General features: G+C 35.1%; 2 protein-coding genes across 3 annotated transcripts; both read right to left on the reverse strand.

Moving 5' to 3' along the window:
• Positions 1 to 663: 663 nt before the first annotated feature.
• On the reverse strand, positions 664 to 11,135 carry LOC139431321 (uncharacterized). Its single transcript, XM_071198971.1, has 2 exons — positions 10,229 to 11,135; positions 664 to 10,169 (listed from the first exon to the last, which is right to left on the reverse strand). Exons 1-2 carry the CDS (start codon positions 10,785 to 10,787, stop codon positions 6,955 to 6,957), a joined length of 3,774 nt encoding a protein of 1,257 aa, XP_071055072.1. The 5' UTR covers positions 10,788 to 11,135; the 3' UTR covers positions 664 to 6,954.
• Positions 11,136 to 21,617: 10,482 nt separating this feature from the next.
• On the reverse strand, positions 21,618 to 23,827 carry LOC111420842 (carbonic anhydrase-like). Of its 2 annotated transcripts, XM_071200236.1 has the most exons (6): positions 23,575 to 23,827; positions 22,761 to 22,814; positions 22,656 to 22,697; positions 22,420 to 22,593; positions 22,121 to 22,365; positions 21,618 to 22,066 (listed from the first exon to the last, which is right to left on the reverse strand). In XM_071200236.1, exons 1-6 carry the CDS (start codon positions 23,810 to 23,812, stop codon positions 21,713 to 21,715), a joined length of 1,107 nt encoding a protein of 368 aa, XP_071056337.1. In that variant the 5' UTR covers positions 23,813 to 23,827; the 3' UTR covers positions 21,618 to 21,712. The 2 variants fall into 2 exon arrangements, with proteins under 2 accessions (XP_071056337.1, XP_071056360.1); XM_071200259.1 differs by lacking the exon at positions 22,761 to 22,814.
• Positions 23,828 to 24,414: the final 587 nt, after the last annotated feature.

Raw genomic sequence — 24,414 nt, forward strand, 5'->3', positions numbered from 1 at the left:
ATACCGAGCTGTGCTTTTCACTCGCGACGAAGAAGTATGTGCGCTCTTTCCAATGTACGCCACTTACAAGAAGTTGTCGAAGAGGGGGTGCAAAACAAGGATGCGAAAGACAGTCGGTGACTATAAAGCAGAGACAAGTCGTAATGGGGGATAGTTAAGAGCTGGTTGCGATGGAACAAGTGTTCACTGTGTTTGGGTGTTGGCCACTTACATCTGCCAAGAAAGTGTACAGCGTAATGAAAAAATATGAACAAGATGCCTCATTTGCGAACATTCCAGCTCGTGATTTAAAATATTTACCAACACAGTATTATTTCGATAAAGTACCATCTATGGAATTACGAAGAATTTGGACCCAACTACCGTTCGCCTACCAGCAATCGAAAATGTTACAAATGAAGTTACCGTGTCTTGAACATTATAATAATGATTGTGCGGAAACTCATTTCGATGGACCACCACCACCTAAAATGCATTGTATTAAATGTACGTTAGAAAAGAAATAAATGTTATTTTTTTATCCATATTGATGAGTTTTATTTAAAGAAACCTCTTCACCTCCCCTCCCCCCTCCCCCCTCCCCCCTCCCCCCTCCCCTCCCCCTCCCCTGCCCCACGATAATTCCTTAAAAAGTGTGTTTACAATAATAACAGATTTTGTTAAAAACTGTGTTTTTCCGACCACGAAGAAATCGCCTTCTGCTAGAAAACCATTTGAAAAGTAAGTTACATCAATACAATTTTTATCGGTTTTCTTCATGTATGTTTGTGATGATTTCAGGTATTAATTGTTATACGCTGAGAAAAGTGGTTCTTCAGCGCATTGCAAACCTGTCAGACGTGATAGAAAACCATTTGAAAAGTAAGTTACATCAATACAATTTTTATCGGTTTTCTTCATGTATGTTTGTGATGATTTCAGACATTAATTGTTATACGCTGAGAAAAGTGGTTCTTCAGCGGATTGCAAACTTGTCAGACGTGAGCGAACGTATAATTTTAATAAAATAATCCAAATTTTTTGTAACCCTTTTGATTCCTTGAAGTCTTTCCCATTATGCTTCACTTAATTGGTAACAGCCACGCTCGTGCAAGCGATAATACCGATGGTATGACCGACCCACTGGTTGCCGTGCTGCCACGCAATAACGACAGTACGAATGTTGTTGAGTCAAGCCTACCGTCGTTACCATTATATTGCAGCGGCAACTTTGACGGTTTGAGTCGTACCATGCAGGATTTCACTACAGACCCACCACTGTACGAGCAAATAATGAATGAGCTCCGGTCACAGCCAGGGAACGACAATGGTGCGATTGTTACCACCAGTCCAACCTTGTCGTCCTACGGCTTAACTCGCATCAGTATGGAGATACGAGAAGAAGGAACATATCAGGAAGTTGTTGTGCCACCTGAACCTGCTACCAATCAGGCCGACGTGGTACAACCACTTCCAGATATTGTACATACGGATGTCACAAGTCAAGCACCTGCTGAAAACCAGGTGCTTGCGGCACCGTCTGTACCAGCGACGGAAGACGTATCCCAACCCTCCGATAGGATATGTGTTTCGCCTGTCTTCTCGAGTGGACCCATACGGTACACATCCCGCCGTATAAAAAAACGCGTCAACTTGTTGTCAAGGGGTTGCGTGAAACAAACTACCCGCCCAAACCCTTCTCCTGCTTCACAAGACTCCTGTAGATTGCTGCGAAACGCATTAGCCAAACCTCCCCGTAACACACGAAGAGTACCTACACTCGCTACAGTAACCAGACCTGCAACGGTGGTTACATCTCCACCAGAGGTGACCATCGACATCCGTGACAGCCCGCCAACTATCACAACTATCCCACCACAAAATGTGGTGTTCCCACCACCTTTACCTATCCCTACTATCCCGCAGAGGCAAAATCTTCCAGCTGTAAATACCGCACATCCCGACCCATGGGTTGATGCGTTTCTGCATTCAACAACCAACTTGGCAAGCAGTCTTTTGTCCCAAGAGGATTTTTTCATCTTGGGCTTGAAACCTCAATTGCAAACCAAAGTGACGACTTTGGAACATCATAAGCGCCACTTCGTGAACGCGTTGAATGCAGTAAACCAGAATCCCACCGTCTGCTTTGCTGCTTCTTCAAACATCCTTAACATGTACAACACCAAAATTAACCTGTATAAGTCCCTTCTCAGGCTGCTGCCTGACAACGGTTAATAGCGTTTTTTTTTTGAAGCTCGTTCAGTTTTTTTGTCTCTTGCAGTGTTAACGTTGCAGGAGTTGGCTATGGAGAGCGTTAATTCGACGATTTCCCGTAAAGACCGTACGTTGCGGTTAGTAGATGTTTTACCAAAGACTCTACTACTAAACGTAATGTACAGCTGGGACATATGCTTCTGGCGTCGAATATCCCGAAAGGGCGATCGAATCAATCTTGGGGAGGTTTGCTTCCCCACCGTGGAACGCTTTGGAAAGAAAATGTCGCAAGGCACCGTACATAAGTTGTTCCACGGTTCTCCGGTTGATTGGAGTTCAACTTTCGGAGTGGGTCTTCAGTATCAAGCAAGGTATGTTTTTTATGAATCACATTTGGGCAACCTTTGCTATCGTTGTCGACGCCGCCTACACCATATTAGTATAACGAACGTTTTACAACTGGATTGTCGTGTGAAATTGCGCTCGAAAATAAAGTATGCATCTTCTGAACGATTGCAGACTATTATTTTAAATAAAAAATATTGGTGTGCGATGTGTTGTCGTGTGTCTTTGTTTCGAGTCTGTTTTAAACCACAACTTGAGGAGGATCAAAGTACTGAGGAATTGTCGGAGGGATGTCTCAGCAACTAATATGTTGTAGGTGGTTTTTTCAAATTTGTACACCATCCTTGTATGATACTGAAAATCGTTCGAATTGATGATATGACAACAAGTTCGCTTCCTTTTCACCTTTTCCGCTCCCATGCTTTTGTTTATATGTATTATTAATTATTTATTTGAATATTTACCGTATCTACTTATTGTTACCGCTCCCATGCTTTTGTTAATATGTATTATTAATTACTTATTTGAATATTTACCGTATCTACTTATTGTTAATTTAATACTAAGTAGTGTAAATTGTACTGTGACTTACACTGCTTTATTTTGTTTAATCACATAACATCTGTATGTGAATAACCCACTGGTGGTTCTACTACATCAACCATACAGATACTTTTGAAATCATGATAATAAATAATTTTGTAAATTTATGTATACCACGTCTTATTGTAAAATAAATATTGTGTAATATTACGCACGCTTTAAATAACTTTCAAACTCAATGTTAACAGTTTATATAGTTAAAGTGTTGTAAACCATTATTTTGAAACAATGATAATAAATAATCTGCTGAAATTTTTTGTATGCTACATTTTATGATAAAATAAACATTGTTTTCTACTACGACTTCATTTCTTGTTAATCTCCCGTTCAAGTATCACCCGTCAGCATGGTTGAAGACGTTAAGTTTGTTAGCCAACCTTTAACACTACCAATCTGTAATCTTCATAACGACTTCGCTGCAAATAAATTTAAACGACATAGCGAATTATTTGGTGGGGAATGTAAACGTGGTTTGATAATTGGTTCTTCGGGTGCCGGAAAAACAAACGTAATGTTAACTTTATTGACAGCTCTCAACGGGTTGCGCTTTTTGAATGTATATTTGTGCTCTAATTCACTCTACCAAATCAAATACGAATTTCTACGACAATTACTTAAACCTATCCGCTCTTGCGGCTATTATGAATACTCAGATGTCGGACGATTTCTACCACCGTCAAAGGTGAAAGAATATTCAATTATTATTTTTGATGATATTGCTCCTACAGAGCAACAGATTATCAAGGAATATTTTTCATACGGTCGTCATAGAAACGTTGATACTTTTTTACTCGCTCAAAGTTATAGCGCCATTTCCAAGCAGCTTTTACGTGACAATTGCAACCTTTTAGTTTTATTTAAACAAGATCTCACTAACTTGAAACATATTTACAACGATCATTTGCTAGGGGACATTACGTGGGATGATTTTGTCAGAATTTGTCGAACTTGTTGGGATACACCGCACGGTATATTAGTTATTGATTTAGATTGCGATAAAAATAACGGACGCTATCGGAAAGGTTTCGATGAGTACATTATACTGTAAAACCATTGACTTTACGACTGCATGCTCAGTCTCTGTGCGATCATTACACTATCACGTTGAACTATGAATCGTAATGTTGCACAACAGTTAATAGCTGCGCGAGAAGATGTTAAACATAAAATACGCACTTTGAAAGGAGATATAAAACAGAAGCAGTCCATTGCCGAAGCTCAACTCGCTCCACTGAAAGAACCTCTGACAGATATTTCCAAAAAATTACAAACTGTCAATTTATTAGCGCTCGACAATAAATTCGGGATAAAACGTGATTTATTTACCCCGAAAAAGGAGCAGTCACCAGATATCTCAGCCTTACTGGCTGACTTGCAGAAACCTTCTAAAGGACTTAAACTGGAAACTCCTAGAGTGAAACCTAAACGTAGAGTTACGTCAACACCCATTAAACCGGGAGCTAGCATGGATGTTTCACCGGAACTCGCACGGAGTCCGCAATTTCTCAGCGACGAAGAGGTGTTCGAGGGTCGAGATACTACACCTGAGGTTTCTGTTCGTGAGTCAGACACATCTTTAGATGTCTACGAGCGGGACGCTAGGGAGCAGTTGGCGCGCATGAAAGAGAATATGGAGGGAATGATGGAACAGACAGTTATTAGAGAAGCTTTAGGGCAGCTGGACCCCTTACCACGTACCTATGTTACGGGTTTAACAGTAGATGTAAATAACGAGTTCGATCAAACTTACGGTGTTCGTGCACTTACCGATGGATTGTATATCGCAAATCAACCAATAACGTTTGACGGGAAAAACATTTTGGTGGGTGAATTTACTTATACAGGAACACCGGGGTTATACGAGTTGTTATTCAAAAATAAACCGGGTAAATTTACTTTACCAGATGCGAGAAATTACAAAGATATCTTACAACGTTCGAATGTACATAAAAGAGATTATGACGCTTCAAAAAGTATCATAACTGATGATGAAAATGAAAAGTTTGTGAACATAATCAAACCAATTTCCTTGGGTCAAAGACCAAATGTGTACTGGGCTCGATATTGGCCAAAACCTAAAACTGGATCAGGTCACTTAAATAAGTTGTTAGTACCTGCTGCAATTAAAGAGTACGAATACTGGGACGACGTGAACGAATTAGTTGATCGGTTGCGTTTACTACTTGCTTCCGAAGCAGCAGGTCATACTGCTCATCATAACGAAATTATATCCCTCATAGAGGAATTACGGGAAGCGCAAGTCATTCGTTAAGGGTATATAAACTTTTTTCTGTTTCTGTGACGCTTCAGAAGCCAATATGCCTTTAAACCGTTTTGGTGAACATGGTTCTACATCTATCGATAAATTTGGTAAGCATGTTCACCACCATGTTATACAGAACCACATAGCAAGATCCGAAGTTCTACAACCTTCATCAACATTTATTTTAACTTTACGTGGTGATGGAGATGTTGATCCAAAAACAAAACTTTATAAAATCACAAACAAAAGTGGAATTACGGATTACATCAATTCTTTCTACGAAGGTATGATAAAAGATGTTGTAAAGTCCGCTCATGTTCAGTTACTTGTTAACGATATCGTTATTAAGTCGCTCCAGGGAGTCCAACTCAAACGCGGAGATACCATTAAGTGTAAAAATAATGCACCGATAGGAGGACTACCTTTTCTTGTAGAGTTGTTGATTGAAGGGGTTGTAGAGTAATGGTTAGTGTTAAGCGAGATCTCGTTAACGAACTACATGCACCTGCGAGACGACATTATCGGCGACGCCGCGTTCTGCTTCACGGACTATTGGATCTTTATCAAGCTGATTTGGTTGAAATGATCCCATATGCGTCGGTCAATAAAGGTTACAAGTATATACTGACTGTTATCAACGCTTTTTCAAAATACGCATGGGCCTTACCACTCAAAACCAAAACTGGGAAAGAGGTTACTCAAGCTATGAAGGACATTTTGCATAGTAAAAAGAATATTACTCCGAGCAACTTACAAACCGATAATGGGAAAGAGTTTTACAATAGCGATTTTCAAAAATTAATGGAACAACTTAACATTAATCATTACAGCACCTATTCCACTTTAAAAAGCTCGATTATCGAACGGTTTAATAGAACCCTAAAAAATAAAATGTGGAAAGAATTTAGTATGCAAGGAAATTATCGCTGGTTAGACTTACTACCCAAATTACTAAAATCTTACAACAACACAATACATCGCACCATTCACATGAAACCTTCAGCTGTTAATCGACGAAATGAATCTGCTCTGTTAAATACTGTATACAATTCCATTAAAGTTGTCGACCCCAACCACCATAAATTTAATGTGGGGGAACACGTGCGAATTAGCAAGTACAGACACGCTTTTGCTAAAGGTTACCAACCAACTTGGTCCAATGAAATTTTCACCATAGCGACAGTTCAAAATACTAATCCCAGGACTTACCTTATTAAAGATGGTAGAGGAGAACCCATTCTTGGAGCATTTTACGACGAAGAATTACAACGTGTGAAACACCCGGATGTATTTTTAATTGAAAAAGTTCTTCGTCGAAAAGGAAATAAAGTCCGAGTGAAATGGTTGGGAATGGATAGCTCTCATAATTCTTGGATTGCAAAAAAGGATGTATTATAATTTTTACACTAAGAAAATAAAAAACTTTTTTTTTAATTTCGTTGATTTTATTTCAAGTAACCTTTTTAACAACCTACTTTCTACTTTATATACAAGTTTTGTGATACAAGCAAGTATTTTTTTTTTTTACAAATTAACTGATCGCAATTTAACTAGCCATACATGTTTACGTTTAACAACTCCAATAAGTTGTCCAAAAGATCTTCCCTGCGTAGATCTTCAATAAGATAGTTTCCCCAAGCTAACGTATGACATCCATCCTCCATCACGTAACGTTTATCGTCATGTGCAGAGAGCGCCACTTTATTCTTTAGTTCTGTATACATCGTGTGATAGGAGGAGCGAAAGACATACATCTTTTTTCGCACAGAACCTCCATCTTCGATAATCCGTTTATATTCTGAAACACTTAAGTTTTTATCGATAACATACTTTTTCACACCCTTGGCACGCTTGACAACTCCTTCCAAAGTGTTAATACAATAAGCTTTAGCTCCTGTACCATAAAACGATGTTAATATCGTATTTGGGTACTCATCTTTCATTTTTCCAACTATCGGCGGCCCTGGAGGAATATTATGTCTGTTGTTTAACTTGTAATTAGAGGTATCGAACATCTCTATATTTTCTTTGATATCCTGGTATACATTCTCAGTAAATATTTCGAGAATTAACGAATCCGTATCTGTATATAACAATAATACGTTTTCACCATATTTCTCTTTTAAAAAATTATAAAAAAAGTTATAAATGACCGCTTTCGACAATTCCAGTACGCTAAACCCTACATACAGAGGTTTGTTATATTTGACCTCCACCTTCTGCATTTCAATGGCTGCCAAATTATGGCAGAAAATTTTCGATGACTTGAAAGTCGGCTTTGCGATAAGAGCTTCTGCACCGGGTCTCCTGTAACGATTCTCCCAATGTGACACTAATCGTATATCGACTCTATTTTCAACATTTTCCATCGTTTTCCCATACACGATATTATTCATTTGTTTATAATGATTTTTCCCAAATTCATTCGTAGCATTCATTCGTTTCTCAGAGTTAAAATCGATATATGGTTTCATCCACGGCGATTGTTGAAATTGCAATGCACGGTGTATTTTGGTTAGCTTAAGACCTTTTTTCACACATTCACGTAGGTTTACATAGTGAATTATGTATTTCGATTTATTTTGTAAGTTCGCAATCAACTTAGGATGCTTCGATCCGGGAGCGATTATGTTTTCGGGACAAAACGGTAGATCATCATGCTGGTTGTGTAACCTTTCGGGATACTCCAAATCCACTTCAAAGACATAACCAAGGTGTTCATCATCTAAACACTCCACATCTATATCTGCTATTTCTTGGTTCGACAACCATCGAAAACCGCCTGTTGGTAATTTACAACTCATTGCATACCCATACAAATTGGTAGCATCCAAGTATAGAATATATGATGATGGTTTTTCCGGGTTAAAATCGTCAAGGAACTTGTTGTTTGCTATTGCAGATCGTTTTACACACATACAGAGACCGCCTCTAATTCCTTTCTTAAAAAAGTGTAACATGTCAATGTCTGATAACAATTCTAATTTTACACCTGTCATTTTTAACAGAGCATCCCACCCAAACCCGGGCGCAGTATAATAATGGCAAGGATCCAGATTGTAATTCTCCAAAGATATTGTCCTGAAATTTTCAAAGACGTCAGTCAACATTAACACATCTGACGTCAAATACAGGTCACTGTATTCTCCCAACGTTGTACACTTAAATTTATTCCATACAGTCTGTGCTCTAGAGTATTGTTCCTTTGAAATATTACTTGAACTCAATATGTCGTAAAACTGTGTATGATCAGGCAATTTACTATACTCCAACTTTTCAAACGAATCTACGAACGAATATGGAAATACACCTTTCTGGCGCATCAATCTAAATTCTTCAGAGTCTTTGAATTTTTTTTTCACTTCCACACAATCCTTATCATCCAAATATGAAACCAACTTTTCCAAAGAACTCGCCATAAATCTAAACGAGTCGACGAATCTTATTTTCATAAACACTTTGCGTTTCTTTCCCTTGTTATCGGTTGTTTCTCCGACAACTATTTTTTTGGAAAAAGAAATATATTTTTCTTTGTTTTGTGCTATCACCTCTACTTCCTCCTTGTTTAGGGCAATACTTTTCACAAACATGTGGGCATCGTAATTCGACAGGTTGTGGAAAAACACAGGGATAAACATCGGTAATTTATAATTTATATTGCAGACGGAATGCGCAGGACCCCTATACAATCCTGTCAAGTGATCGTGATCACACACTTTCTCTTCTTTGTTTATTGGTTTATCACAAATGTGACATACGGAACTCAGTTCATGTACAAATTGGTCCAGACAGCTTAGCGGTATCATATCCTTTGTTTGCCTCAAATGTTGTTTATAGATCTCTATTACATCCTTCTCCAATCTTATAATAAATTCCAGAGCAGCGTTTCGCCCTCGGTATATTCGGAATTTCGATAAGTTATCATCGTAAGCACACTTAATGTAGTACGCAAACGCGTATGGTTCGTGTTCAAAACATCGGGCCGTATATGGTTTATTATCATCGTAAACTTTTCCTTCTTCGGGCGTTAAGGGTTTCAGAATCGCCTCGAAATCGGCGTACACCACAAACGGAACTTTCATTTTTTTTTCAAATCCTTCAAATTGTAAAACATTTTCCTTTTCTAGATGTCCGAACTTATTCACTTTTATTTGTTCGCTTGGTACTGTTGCTTTCACTTTTTTACAGTCATCCATCTGATGTCGTACCAACTTGTCTTCAGTTGAAAAGTATTGCAAACAACCCTCACAAATATATCTTTGATGTTCATGAGTCGATGATTGTGTATTTATCAGTCGAGATAAGTTTTTTATCCAACAATAGTGGTTATTCCCGAAATTGTCGCTGACTACTAATAAGTTTACATGACGCTCCCGTTTCTGTTTACATATACATACAGTTACAATATCATCTACCATTTTCTCTCCATTATACCAAGAATTTATACCATAGACGTTAATTGAAATGTTATTTTCTTCCTCAAATTTTGGTATGTCTCTGATGGGTACTGGGAATGTTACGCAGTCAAACTTTAATTCTGTTTCCCTATAATCTGGGTATGATGATATTCTTTGCGGTAAACCTGTGGGTTGGTACAGCGCGGACATCAGTGCCCAAGCAAAGCACTTATTATCGTTATTTTGCACATTTATTACCGCTCTCTTCCCTTTTATGGATGTCGGTAAGTCGATGTAGCTCGATGCTCTTGTAGGATTAAACTTGTTACAGTTCACTTCAAGATATAATATTTCCAACAAGGTCCAACCTGCAGTATTAACGCCTTTAGTTTCGCATTTTACTACTTTTCTATTCTTATACTCTTACCTGAGTCCCGTTCTTGGAATTCCGACATTTTCACCATAATCTCGTCCATAAAGTCCTCGTATGTTTGGTACAAGTCTACGGCTACTGTTATAATTTTATTTTTTGTGTTGAATGATTTGATTTCCACTTCTTCCTTCGTATTTATGAAATACAATCCAAAAATTTCCGTATTCACTTTTAAACTACCATTTACATTCCTCACGGACTGTATCAAACTGATAACTTTTTCTCTAATTCGGTTACTGAATTCCTTCATGTCTACGTACTTCCGTTCATGATCGCTCACTCTAAAACTACATATTTTATCTCCAAATATCGAATCTATTTTTTCTACACCATCATCTATTATTACGAAGGCTTTCTGTTTATGTTTGTTGCTGCGCAGATGTGAGGAATAACATTGTCTGGTTACGTGTTCATCACATATTTCACACACTATAACATCTCCTTGTTGATCCTCTTCCACCTTTCGACGTTTCCCAATACATGCTGTGCGTTGATGTCTCACAAGATTATCTGGTCTAGTAAACTCTTTGTAACACACGTCGCAGGTCAACATGTTCACAACACTCTTACTTCAATACTGTTGAACACGATTTTCTATCTGCTATTTAAAGCATACCTCCTCCGAAGTGGGGTTTTCAATGAACTCACGTCGTGTAACCTTCATTTCAGGTCACGTACAAGGTCAATGTCATGGTCACAATTAAGGTTGACTTCAAGGTCTCCGTTGAGGTCAAAGTAAAGGTCATTGTTCAGGTCAAGGTTACTGATCAAGGTCATGGTCACTAAACGTGATCTTGACCTGAGGTGAGCTCAAAGTAAAGGTCATTGTTTAGGTCTAGGTTACTGGTCAACGACCCCCTTTGCAATAGCCGATTCTGGAACCTCCTCCCAGAACCTCAGGGCAAGGTCAAGGTCAAGGTCACTCAACGTGACCTTGGCCTTGACCTTGACCTGAGGTTCTGAGAGGAGGTTCTAGAATCGGCTTTTATCTACTACTATTATAAGTTCGCCTCCTAGCTTGTAGAGCTCTTGTGGAATGTTATCAATACCGGGCATCTTTTTGTTTCTTTGTGCCTTGATTTGTTTAACCTTCTCTAATATTGGAGATTCTATCTATACCTCTTGTTTCTCTCAGGGCGTTATTCTTAGATCTTGACTCTCTATTTGTTCCTCTTGTGTGTCAAGCGAGCTTTGAAAGTGTATTTTCCATGTCGTTTTTATCATTTGTGTTTCGCTTATTACCTATCGTTTAGCGTAAATGTCTATAAGCTGTTATCAAATCAATACTTTGGAAATCATTCTCTATTTTTTGTATGTCATTATTTTCGTGCTTTTTTTTACGGTTACAGCATATCTTGTCTGCTTTTTATCTCGCTTTTTCAAAGAATGCTCTTCTTTCTCTTGTTCTCCTTTCCATATATTTTCTGCATACTTCGTTTCTTTCCCCCATGGCTTTTTTGAACTCTTCGTCGAGCCATTCTGCTCTTTCCTTTTTTTTTGTGCCAATCGGTCGAGATGCCATTTCTGATATTTCGATTTTGAGCTTATCACAGTACATACTTCTTGATTCCTAGATCTGATGTGTTCGAGAATCTACACGTTGACTCTCTTTCATAGCTCTCCCTAACTTCGATCTGCCTATCTATTCTTACCATCATGTTTTGAATATAGCGATCTAAATTGCAATTTTTGTTAACTGACTAAGTTATGAGTACACTTGCTGCTTCTACAGGTAGGTCACTTTCTACTTCATATTCCGCGATTGAGTCACTCTGGTTTTATTACATTGCATAACTAGTGGATTGAGAATTTTTGCTATTTCAGACAACCTCTGTAGTTGTCAGGATGATTATCACTTCAATTGAGAGATTTTTTCGCTACGTGTTTATCAACTACAATTTATAACCAAGTGCTCTCCTGCATATTTAACACATCTTGCATCCCGATTACAATATATCTTCGCATGACCAAACGTCTGATTGACACTGTGACAATTTCCTTTTAGGGTACGATGGTTCAATGACAACAAAAGTATTAGAATCGGTTTTTACCTTATAAATATCTTTGTTATTTGGCATGTTCATTAGTTCAACGTTTAATAACCGTAAATATTTTTTTGTAGATAGTTCTTTGTCTGATGATGGCAATGTTCGAAACCAAGTAACTTAGCAATGTAAGTTGTTTTTTGTTTTCGATAGATTTCCACGTGTCTAAAATATTTCATTTCCTTAGCGTTGGCTTATCGATTTTGCTGTTATGTAAGAATTCGGTGTTCATAACGAGAGAATTGCTTGTAGGTTTTGTAGGTGATATTTGTGAATGAGTTTGGGTAAACTGTGTATAAATAAAAGAAAGCCGTCGAAAATAAAGTAAAAAAAGGACTTCAAGTCTATCTTTTATTTCTTTGGGTGAGTCCACTATCCTGGACATTTGACGGTGTTTTGAGTTTCTTTATGAATTATAAATGATTTACATTTTAAATTGAAGCACAATAATAAAATAAGACTAAGATTTTTATTTTATTTTTGAATCTTTTTTGCTTGTGTATTTTTTAATTAACGTTTTGAATTAACGTCTTTGAACGTGAATGTCCTCGGTAGGAAATAGAAAGGAATGGGGAAAGGCTGTCCCGACGGATGAGAGCGCCCCCAGACAATTACCACCCGGAGTTAGGAAATAGCACTGGTACCGGCTTAGAATTTTAATTGCCGGCTATTTCTCAACGACGGATTCGCTCGGCTCCGCGAACTTCCAACTTTCCGGGGGCAGCAACGTTTATTTTTCAAACGGAGCATATTGGATTCGGAGAGTTCGCTTCGAGTCTCGTCCCGAAATGGGTTGTTCCCTGTCTATATCCCCACAAGAATTTACGAAAACGACAAAATTATGTAGATACAAAAGTTTTTTGTTTATAATTAAAATCGTTTTGTTCGCGATGTTTTAAAAAGAAAAGTTATGAAATGGTTGGAAAGATTTATTACCAGACGGTTGCGTAGGCCAAATATATTATTTATTTGAGTTATGTCTACCCTTGTTGGCGGCGCGTAGTCTGGCAGAAGTTTCGAGCTTTTTGCGCTTTCCTCCCCAGACTTCCGGCGGCCGCACTTCCGCCGGTATCTTGCAAGATAATTACCAACGGCAGTGACTCGCAAAAATAAGGGGAGTTACATTTACAGCTACGTGAATGATTAACAAGCCACTAATTACGGTCTGAAGAGCTTTAAAATCCACGATTCCTAAATTTTTTTTAATTAAAAAAGAAAAACGTTCGTACCTGTTGTAGTATTTGGCATTTTTCCAGATGGTGGAATATCCCACGTTGAAGTAACCTTCATTTTCGGTTCTCGTTTGAAAACGGTATGTTTCAAATAAGTTTCTTTAGATATTCCGTTCCTTTCAGCTATTTGAATGCACATCTGAAAAATAAAACCAATCAAACCATACACGTCCTTTTCTGCGAATAATAGCAACAATAAAGGCCAGTTATCGGAAATGTTGGGAACGATGCGACGTTTGAAACGAGACGCCCAATTTGCCAGGTAGACTTACGTTGTTGAAGTTTTTCAGGTGGCCCCATTTGCAGTCATAACTCCTACGTGTAAGCTCCTCCTGTCGGATCTGCTCCTTGCTGTGGGCAAAGAACGGCGTCGTTCGCCGTTACTATTTGCGGAATGTCTCGCTAACAAACCTCACATTACTCCGTCCTTTCTAACAAGGTCTACGTAGGGTTTTTTCCCGGATCTAACCACTACTGGTTGTGATTGGGGCGGCAGTTTTGTTGCCGTCTGCTGCGTTCCTGATGTTACAGCCGACATTTTTCAACAGTTTGGTCGATGAATCTGTAACAACGCGATTTATTTTCAAGGATAAATCAACATACTAATACCGCGCTTTCAATTAAATTTGTAATTAGAGTAGATTGTAATATCTGTTTATTTATTTAAGTTTAGTACTATATTGAATGCTAAAATTAACTTTTGATGAAATTAATTATAAAATAAATTATATACAAATCAAATTTAATTTATTGCGTGCTAAAAAAAAGTACTGTTTACAAGTCTATAAAGACAATGTATTGTAATCGATTAAAAATGGAGGATTAATGTTTATATAAACAACGAAAACTCAAATTTAGCTAAAAAATCAACCACAACGTCTTATGATTGATTCGAATCATCTACAACGTAAAATTCGTGTTGTAGCAAAAACGACCACAACACGTTGTGGTGAATGCGAAGAACTCAGAACTCAGAATGTGAAATTCGTGTCGTGGCTCTTTCAATTATTGGCCACTAGTTGTAGCACTTAAGAAAAGCCCTAACACGTTCTGGACGATAACTGTAATAACGCTGGAGATCTTTGAACTTGTTAACGGCGTAATATAAACTAATGTCGTATGCAGGTTATGTCTATTGTTGTTTTTTATTACGAAAAGTGTGTGATTTTACGATAAATTGAGTGAATCGTTGAAGACAACTATGATCGCATTGTTTTTATCGCCACCATAAAGTAGTATCGTTATTTTAAGCAACATAATATTTTGAAAATTGGTTGAAAGTCAATCTATAGACCAAGGTAATCTAAAAATCCGTTACTGTTGTAGGGCGAATGAAATGTTTAAGGTTTTGGAAAAAGAACATATTAACACACAGTTTCGATTCTTAAAATGTTGTGACGGAAGGTTTCGTAGCACAAGTAGAGGAAAAATAAAATTATTAATTTAATCCACGAGAATGCATTCGGTGCATTTTTGTTACGGTCGGTGATAAAAGGTAAATAATAAAACTATATTCTCACCATAACACCTTCTCTTCTAGAGTAAGGTGATTGATGCGACGAGGTTTCTTAAATATTAAGTACTCGCGGTGTTTCTTCAGCTTTATTAATTATAATTCTTTTTTACAACATAATTTAGATCGACGGGAATGTATAAAATAAGCTGACACTATAATAATTAATACAACAATAACGCATAAGTAAAAAATAATGAATGGGTTAAATGTTCATATTTGAAACTAACAACGTCAAGGTTATTTCGAGCTTCATTTAACTTGTTTATGAGATTCAGCGGTGTTGTTTCATTTAAACGGAGATTGGTTAATTATGAATGCTGGACTTCATAATCAATTTAATCCAATATTTTTAATAATGTTTTGAACACTCTCGTCATGTGCTATATACTGACAATAATTAAATTGTTTCATATAATATGAAGCAATTAACTTTACAATATTAATTACATTTTCCTAATTTTCCTTGATATAGGTTTCGGTCCGAAATTATTATAAATGTAACATCATTACATAGTTTATAGATTTATTTTTATTTAGTATTATTGGTACATTATAAATTTCATGGTTTTTATAAAAATCAAAAGTTAATAAGTGGCTATAGGTAGATATTATGAAAGTTACAACGGCATTTTTAATGTAATATCGCAAAGTGCTTATATAAAACATTATTTAAAACTTTCTTTCAAAACTATGTAATTATGCTCTAGCCCACGTGTGATATACAACATTTTATCTGCGACTGCTGAAAATTACTTAAAAATCAATTTCTTTAAAAAGGTCTATTTTGACATTTATAAAAATATTTTGAAATGATTGTTGACAATTTTGAATTAATGTCAGTTTCAATAACATGTTTACTCATCTGGAATAAGTGTTTTGAAATGTAAAAACATAACAATTAATGTTTATAATACATAGTATTGTTTCTCTTTAAATAGGTAGCACTTTTTCTTTTATATTGTTGATCGTTTCAATAAATTAAGTCTGTTCTGATAAGGCTAAAAATGCGTTACGTACTGAAACCAGTACGATAATGAACTTCAGTACGTAACTGAAATCACCTCAAATGAGTGTGGTAATGATGACTTATCTAAGCAGTCGTAGATAATAGTATATTATTTAACAAGCGTATAATGGCGGCTGTTATCCACGAAGATGAAGTTGCAACACGAGCGAGCGAAGCGAGCGAATGTTGTAATTTGAGTGGGTAACATCCATTATACGCAAGTTGAATACTATACTTTATCTACAACTATTTAATTTTGAAAAATAAAATCAAAAAAAGAAAAGAAAAAACTTGGTAGACATTTCAGACATAAACTCAATATAAGAAAGCTGTCATTTCTGTTAAATTTTTATTTTTTGATTAGTAGGTCGTGTCAGAACTGTGGAATAATGGCGTCATTATTCAACACTTTGTCAGTCATGAGTAATGCGTGTCATTACCCGTAAAAAAGCAAGTGTATAACGAATAGATAATTCAATAGTTGTAGATAATAGTATATTATTCAACAAGCGTATAATAGCGGCTGTTACCCATGAAGATGAAGTTGCAACACGAGCGAGTGTTGTAATCTGAGTGGGTAATATCCATTATACGCAAGTTGAATACTATACTTTATCTATAACTATTTAATTTTGCAAAAAAAATCAAAAAAAGGAAAAAAAATAAACTTGATAGATATTTCAGACATAACCTCAATATAAGAAAGCTGTCATTTCTATTAATTTTTTATATTTTGATTAGTAGGTCGTGTCAGAACTGTGAAATAATGGTGTCATTATTCAACACTTTGTCAGTCATGAGTAATGCGAGTCATTACCCGTCAAAAATCAAGTGTATAACGAATAGATAATTCAATAGTTGTAGATAAAAGTATATTATTATATGGAATAAGTTAGATGGAGTTTTTTGATCGCAAAAATTGACAACTATGATAAAGTTATTGGGTGTAGCGATCGGTATAAGAAAAAAAAGAGAACTAAATTTTTCTTTGCTATATTTCGAAACAAATTGTTTCTTCTACAGGCAAAAAACTGTGAACAAATGTATCAAAATTAACATTCAAACTATCAATGGCTTACATAAAAACGAAGAAACTTACAGGTTAGATGATAAGCGGCACGATTGCGGAACATTTCAACGATCCACCAAAAAACATAGCATCAAAACCCAAAAAGGGTGACTCGAATTAATAAATTAAAATTAGGACACTTAAACTACAAACTAAAATAACTGACGTTACAAAAGTAAAAATCTTATGATGACTGAACATGGCGAAGAAACCAGTTCTTACAAATATATTTTTATTTTTAGAGACTGCGCGATAGACAAAATCACAACGATACAGTCGAAGAACATATTTTAAATTTTAATTTTTTAATTAAAAAATTAATGAATCACTAACGTTGGTGTTGTCACTCAATACTCCTTCCCTTCTCCCCTTTTTCCAATGAAATAAATACGAGTAAAAACTACTTAAATTATTTGTATCTGTTTTAAAATTCACCGTATTCACCGTTCTTCCTTTTTATGTAAGCCATTGATAGTTTGAATGTTAATTTTGATACATTTGTTCACAGTTTTTTGCCTGTAGAAGAAACAATTTGTTTCGAAATATAGCAAAGAAAAATTTAGTTCTTTTTTTTTCATACACCGATCGCTACACCCAATAACTTTATCATAGTTATTATTATATGAGCATATAATGAGGGCTATTATTCACGAAGGTTAAGTTTATGTCACGAGCGTAGCGAGTGGCATAATTAACCTGAGTGAATAATAGCTCATTATATGCGAGTAGAATACTATACTTTGTCCACGACTATTGAAATTGATTCCATAAATTTATTTTTTAAATAAATTTTTGAATAAAGGTTAAACGTCAATGTGACACAAATTCAATGTTACTAACTGTAACCAACTTCACAACAATTTGTCAAAATTAAGTGTCAGTTTTATAAAACGTCGTTTTCTTTACGAAAATTAATTAATTTATGCTTAAATCATACGAAAAAACGAATTTGTTTAGGTTTTTTTAATGTCAAACATCTAACAAACTCCTAAAAAATTGAATTAAATTGACGTTTTTTGAACTTTTAACGTTTCAAATAATTATTATTAGTCTGGTCAAGATGGCTACCCGTGAATAATGATTATTATTCACCGCTATTATTCACTCCGTGAAAAATGACTACCATTTTGTTTTAGAAAACTCATTCATAAGGTATATATTATAAGGTAGTCGTGGACAAAAGTATTTATTATACAGTGTGCCCATTATGTATGGAATATAGTATGTATCTCGGTAGGTATCAACTTTATAAAAAACCATTTTATACAAAAGTTGTTTAATATTTTATTTGCTATAATAAGACAGCATTCAATTGTTTTTATTTCAGAAAACAAATGCGCAACGAATAACACTTGAAGTTTTTAAATGACAATGTACCCTTTCGTTGGGCTCATTTGATAGAGATTTTTTTCTCTTTTCGATGACGTAAAATTTTAGTACCCTTATATCAGAAAATGTTTGAAAAAAATATAAAAATAGTTTATTAAGAAAAATTTAACTAATAACAGTAATCTAGATATCCGAGATCGTCAAGTACCTCGAATTATTAGAGATGTACACTAATTTTTCGTTTATTTGTTTTATTTTGTATGTAAATTTAATTTACAGTAATAATTCGAGGTACTTGATGATCTTGGATATCTAGATTAATGTTGTTGAATAATTTTTATTAATAAACAATTTCTATATTTTTTTCAAAAATGTTCTGATGTAACAGTACAAAAATTTTACGTCATCGTAAAGAGAAATGTAATCTCTATCAAATGAGCCTAACGAAAGGGTACATTGTTAAAAACAATTGAATGCAGTCTTATTATGGCAAATAAAATATTAAACAACTTTTATATAAAATATTTTTTTACAATGTTGATACCTACCAAGATATATGGTATATTCCATACATAATGGGCACCCTGTATATTAAAGTAGTTATTAAATATAAATTCATTTGAAAAACTTCATCAAACAACAATTTCTGACTTTATACTGAAATCTACCGATTTAATACAATACCTACCGATTTTCCCCATTGATTCTACCTACATTTGGCCGGCAGAGGTTCGCAACGTTGAATACACCTATACATACAAAATACAAGTAAATAGAAGTCAGTTTGAATAGAAATCATTAATATTCCTGTGAGAATCTTCTGTCATTAGTGATGTATACTGTTGACAGCTATGGAGGTGCTGATGGCGGTGTTGTTGAATAATACTGATATTAGTACTGATATGAATGATTAATAGAAACAGAATTGCTATGTCATTGCATAACGAGCTCGCCTTCAAGTAATACATCGTTTATGAATTTTTCCGGCCAAATTAGTTGTTTATGTTTCAGTTTTGTTTTGGCATTTAGTATTTATGCATTTAGAAATGTTGCCATAAACGACTAGAGAGTAACTTATAGCACTTCAAATTTGTCGTAATCAACAATTTCCGTGTCTTATGCGTTATGTTTTTATATTTATTTCATAACTGAGACAGCTCTCTCTACTTTTCAATAAAATTTAATAATAACGCATAGAGATTTGTGTGTTCACATCATTATTTACATCGTCCGGGGAATTAATTGTACTTTTGTCCATTAAAATATCATTTTCTGAACACACTTTCTCAAAATATCGTTTTGTATTCACTATGTGTGCCTACAGGTACATTTTTCTTCAAGTACTAGACTGATTTATTATGATCATGTAGGTCAACAGCCAGCTGAACAAGCTTTTAACTAGCTTTTAAGTAAAATACTGATTATCAATCTAATTCTTCTTGCAATTACAAAAGGAAATAGTAACTTTATGGGCTTTTTAAAAATTCTAGACAAATTCAAGATCATGACCATCATCAAGCTATCAAAATAAGAGAAATATAATGCCATAGTAAGACAAGTACTGTTAATACGTGACTTATTACTTCTAGCAGTTGTAAAAGTATCCAGAAACCTCAGTAATGGAAACCAATAAACAGTTGGTTTATACATTGTATCTGGATCGGCTCCACTTTTCACAGTGTTCGTAATCTGCAAAAAAAATATACTTTTGCATGTAAATAATATTTGTTATAGGCAATTAATTAAAATAAGTTAAAATTACATTAAATTTCAAATTCAATGTCAAGATATACAAATTCAAATTTTGTTGACATTACTGTGTGTATGTCCTTCACCTAACACACTAGTGATACATAGTGGAAATGTCTTTACAAATGTCTCTATCGCCTCTCTTGTCACCCTTTGCAAATAATTTTTAACTAATTAACTCTATGGTGTGTCCCTTTTGTGGCAATGCTCTGCGACTGCCAACTGCTGAATCTCGAACATCCATGCGTCTCTCGATGTTACGTCCAGTTTGACCAATGTAATACTTGACCCACAAATGCATGATAGCCGATGGATTCCCGTTCCCTTTATTGGCGTTAGTTTGTCTTTAGCTATCGCAATAGCGTTTCGAATTTAGCTGACCGTTCCGTATCGTACCACGATGTCGTTCTGCATCAGACAACATAAGAGAGACAGATAAAGCCAGCTGGTGTACTCGTAGTACTTCACGTGCCTTCCCCCTGCTCGCCTTCTTCAGTGACTCGCCGAAGTAAGTACATTTTCTAGAAATCCTTCTATTAAATTTTTTCTGCTCACTGGAACAAAGCTTGGATAACAGACCTCTTCTATTGTGGATGGTAATGAAGGGAAGGCTGTAGATATTTGTTAGTATGTGTCTTTTTCCGATACACTTCCAATTTCATGCCCCCATCTGTCTTCCTAATGTCCAGAACATATACAGCGTGTCCCGTATCTTCCGCATCAGAGCATTATACGGTTGTAGAATACATTATTCTGAAGCGATCTTTCTAATAAAATTTTTTCGAAATGTTTATAATAACCGCACGGGAACTGTTTAACGACGACCTATAACGGACGACTTTGATTCATCGAAAAAGTTTATTTCTCTTTCCATGACGAATCTATTGGTGAGTACACGTGGGAAACGAGTTATCATCGGCGTAGCGAACCGGCCGAGGGTGGCACCGATTACCTGAGTCTGATTTGCGATCTGCTGATTGGACGAAAAACAGTTCCTTTAAACAGTTCCCGTGCGGTTATTATAAACATTTCGAAAAAATTTTATTAGAAAGATCGCTTCAGAATAATGTATCCTACAACCGTATAATGCTCTGATGCGGAAGATACGGGACACGCTGTATAGGATAGGTAACTGTTTTGAAGGTTCCGTTTCCATGGTAAATTTGATCAAGGGATATTGCCAGTTCAGGTGGTCTAGGAATTCTTTTTCATGCTGTCAGATTACAAAGGTGTCATCCACGTAATGAAGCAAAAGCTTTGCTCCCACGGACTCTTCCTTAACGCTTCAAATATGTCCATGTAGAAATTGGCGATTAAAAGATGTGTACAAATGTCTATGAATTGTCAGAATTTTAGAGTTTTAAGCGACTTTAAGCGTACTTACTTCAAAGGATGAATTAAATGTTTTTTTGATGTTAAAATTATTACAACTCAACATAATGTTTTAAATATGCTCACTTTTATTGCATTTAATTTACAAGAACATTTCAAGTAATACAAGAAAATATCATTTATAATGTTTCTTTTAATATTTATGTACATTTACATTTTCCAGTAATTTTTCTACCGTTACGCGGTTGTAAAGGTCTAAAATTATTACGTGTTCCAGGTTCAACGGCATATAATCCTCGAAATGCTGCCATATTTTCAGCGGATATTTCTAGTGGTTTTTCAAAAACAATAAAGGTAACACTTTCGTAGCAAGGCGGAGTTGTTAAAGATCCATGGTAAGCAACGTAATTATCTTGCAGAATCGGGAAAAACTTAGCAAAAGAGAACGGCTTTTTAACTTTTACCTTCGTAATATCTCTCTGTGTAAGTAACTTAATTGCATTTGCAATTGAATCCATTGTACTTGATTGAGAAGTTGACGTTTTTGGAACAACCTTATAAACAAAAAATTTTAAAAAAATTAAATTATACAAATATTTCTACAATACCTTTGCGAAATAAGTAAAAACCATTAAACCATCTGGTTTTGTTTGGGCATCAGTAAAGCTACCATAATAAGCGTTATAAAATACTGCGTGGATTTCCATTGAATAAAAACTGCCGTTCATTGAGTGTTCACTTCCGATTAAATTATTATCGCCCCAATGGAAATGAACTTGGGTTAAGACGTAATAAGTATCTTTTTGTAAACCTGTTACTCTAATTTTATATGAATTTGCAAATTCAACTTTGACTGCAAGTAAAGTTTTGATTACAAAAAAATTGTTGAAAGAATTTTTTTATTTACCTGTATAACTTTCTCTTGTTACTGTTACGTTTTGAGGTACTTCGTAGGATGATTTGCTAAATTTAAATGGTGGAAAATTTATCTTAAAATCAGCGTCACATGGTAATGGTAACGCTATGGGAGATTGATTTTCTGCACCACAAGTTTTGTACAATTCAGGCCAAGTTTCTGGATCTAAAATTTATATTTATTGCGTTAGGAAATATCCTTGTAATTATTTGTTGTGATAAGATTACCTCCATAACCGGATGTATCTTGGGAAATTGAAACAGAAATTACTGAAAAAGATAATCGCAATAGTTAATATTAATTTGTAATAGTTGGTGTATTGAAAAACTTACTTAACATAAACACTACGAAATATCGAAAGTTAAGAACCATATTGATGAAGAGTTCTACAATTATTAAAATCAATAGTTGATAGCTTGCGGTTTATATATGACAAACAATTAATAACAAAATATAATTTTTAACTATTACAGTAATTAATCAACCTTCACCTATATGGTAAAATACATCAAAGCCCTTGCCGCAAACTGGTTATATTTCACTTTATTTATAATAAATATTTCTGCTATTTAGAAAATATTTAAACTGACGCAATTTATACATCGTTTAGAGCACATGGTTACTCACTTTGAATATTTTGTTATAAATAACTCGTCAGAAAACATATTAACAATTCAACGCGACCGATTACTATTTCAACTTTTTAACATATTTTTTCAATTAAAATATTTCCACTGCGCTTCTAACACAAACGAACATATCTAGTTAGAAAGTTTTAAGTGGAGACAGGTTTACATTAAGTCTGTAGCTGATTTACAGGTTTATATTAAGTACAGGGTCTTTACATTTTAGTTCATATACAATTAATTTAAAAAAAATCTGGTTAAAATCAATTATATTTTATAACGCCCACATACAGACGCCTATCCCAACCGAAATTTATTTTACATTCTAAACGTTTCAAAAATACATTTATTGTATTAAATAACCATTAAGAAAAATTTTATTTTTACTCTCACTATATTCAAAAAAAAAATTAAAATTTTTATTTTTATTATTATTATAATTAAATTTTAAATAAATTCAGTAAATTCTCTTCAACCACTCTATTTATTAGTTATTGTAGAATATTTTCTTCTTTCTTACCTATTATCTCGGATTCAGTTGTTCTTTGAGGAGTTATTTTTCTAGATGCTGTACATCGAAAAGCAGAAGAAGAAAATAGGTTCTCGAACACAACCGCCTGTGGTAAGCTCGGGATGATCGACCAAAACGGCTTTAAAAGATTGTAGGTTGTATGAACAGATCTGTGCACCAACACAACATCAACTGTTAACATTGAGATTCCGATCCTGCCACTCACTTTTATTGAAATTTCGATCATTGGTCTCCTAACTCCTTCTTCTCACCTCTTCCTCTCGCTCATCTTTGCTGTGGTATCCACTGTATTGCTTTTCTGGCCATCTGTTCTCCCCCATACGTACATGACCATGGTTTCTCTCAATATCTTTCATTATTATCCCTTCTAATCCTATTTGTTTTCGTATCACTTCATTTCTTACTCTTTCAGGGCATCCATTTCAGTTGCCTCTATGCGATTCTTATTTCGAGTTGTTAGTCTCCATGTCTCCGATACATACCTATAGTAAGTGCCTCTTGATCAATATGTTATAGATATCAAATTTCAATTTTTTGGTTATCTTCGTAGTCCACGGAATTCTGTTTAAGTAGCCTATTATTTCTCTTTTTGCTTGAATAATCTAAAATCTTTTTCATTCTCATCTGTTCCTCTGGAGTCAAAGATGGTACCCATACAAAGATGGGGCAGTGAAATCGCACTATTTAAAACTATTACATAAACTTTTTGTAATATATCATCTTATGATACGATACATGTATAACGTTAGAAACATCAGTAAATAATAACGATTCAATATTTATGTTTATATTGCACATAAAAATGTTAACGTCTTCAGTTATCAAAGC

Source organism: Onthophagus taurus, chromosome 1 (assembly GCF_036711975.1).
Source record: "Onthophagus taurus isolate NC chromosome 1, IU_Otau_3.0, whole genome shotgun sequence".
NCBI classification, from domain to species: domain Eukaryota; kingdom Metazoa; phylum Arthropoda; class Insecta; order Coleoptera; family Scarabaeidae; genus Onthophagus; species Onthophagus taurus.

Coding starts and splice junctions, on each gene's coding strand:
- LOC139431321 (XM_071198971.1), bottom strand. CDS start 10,787: ATGTTGACCTGCGACGTGTGTTACAAAGAGTTTACTAGACCAGATAAT. Junction 10,170..10,228: donor ATTCCAAGAACGGGACTCAG/GTAAGAGTATAA, acceptor TTAATACTGCAG/GTTGGACCTTGTTGGAAATA.
- LOC111420842 (XM_071200236.1), bottom strand. CDS start 23,812: ATGATCGAAATTTCAATAAAAGTGAGTGGCAGGATCGGAATCTCAATG. Junction 22,698..22,760: donor TTTCGTAGTGTTTATGTTAA/GTAAGTTTTTCA, acceptor TATCTTTTTCAG/TAATTTCTGTTTCAATTTCC. Junction 22,366..22,419: donor AACAAGAGAAAGTTATACAG/GTAAATAAAAAA, acceptor CTTTACTTGCAG/TCAAAGTTGAATTTGCAAAT.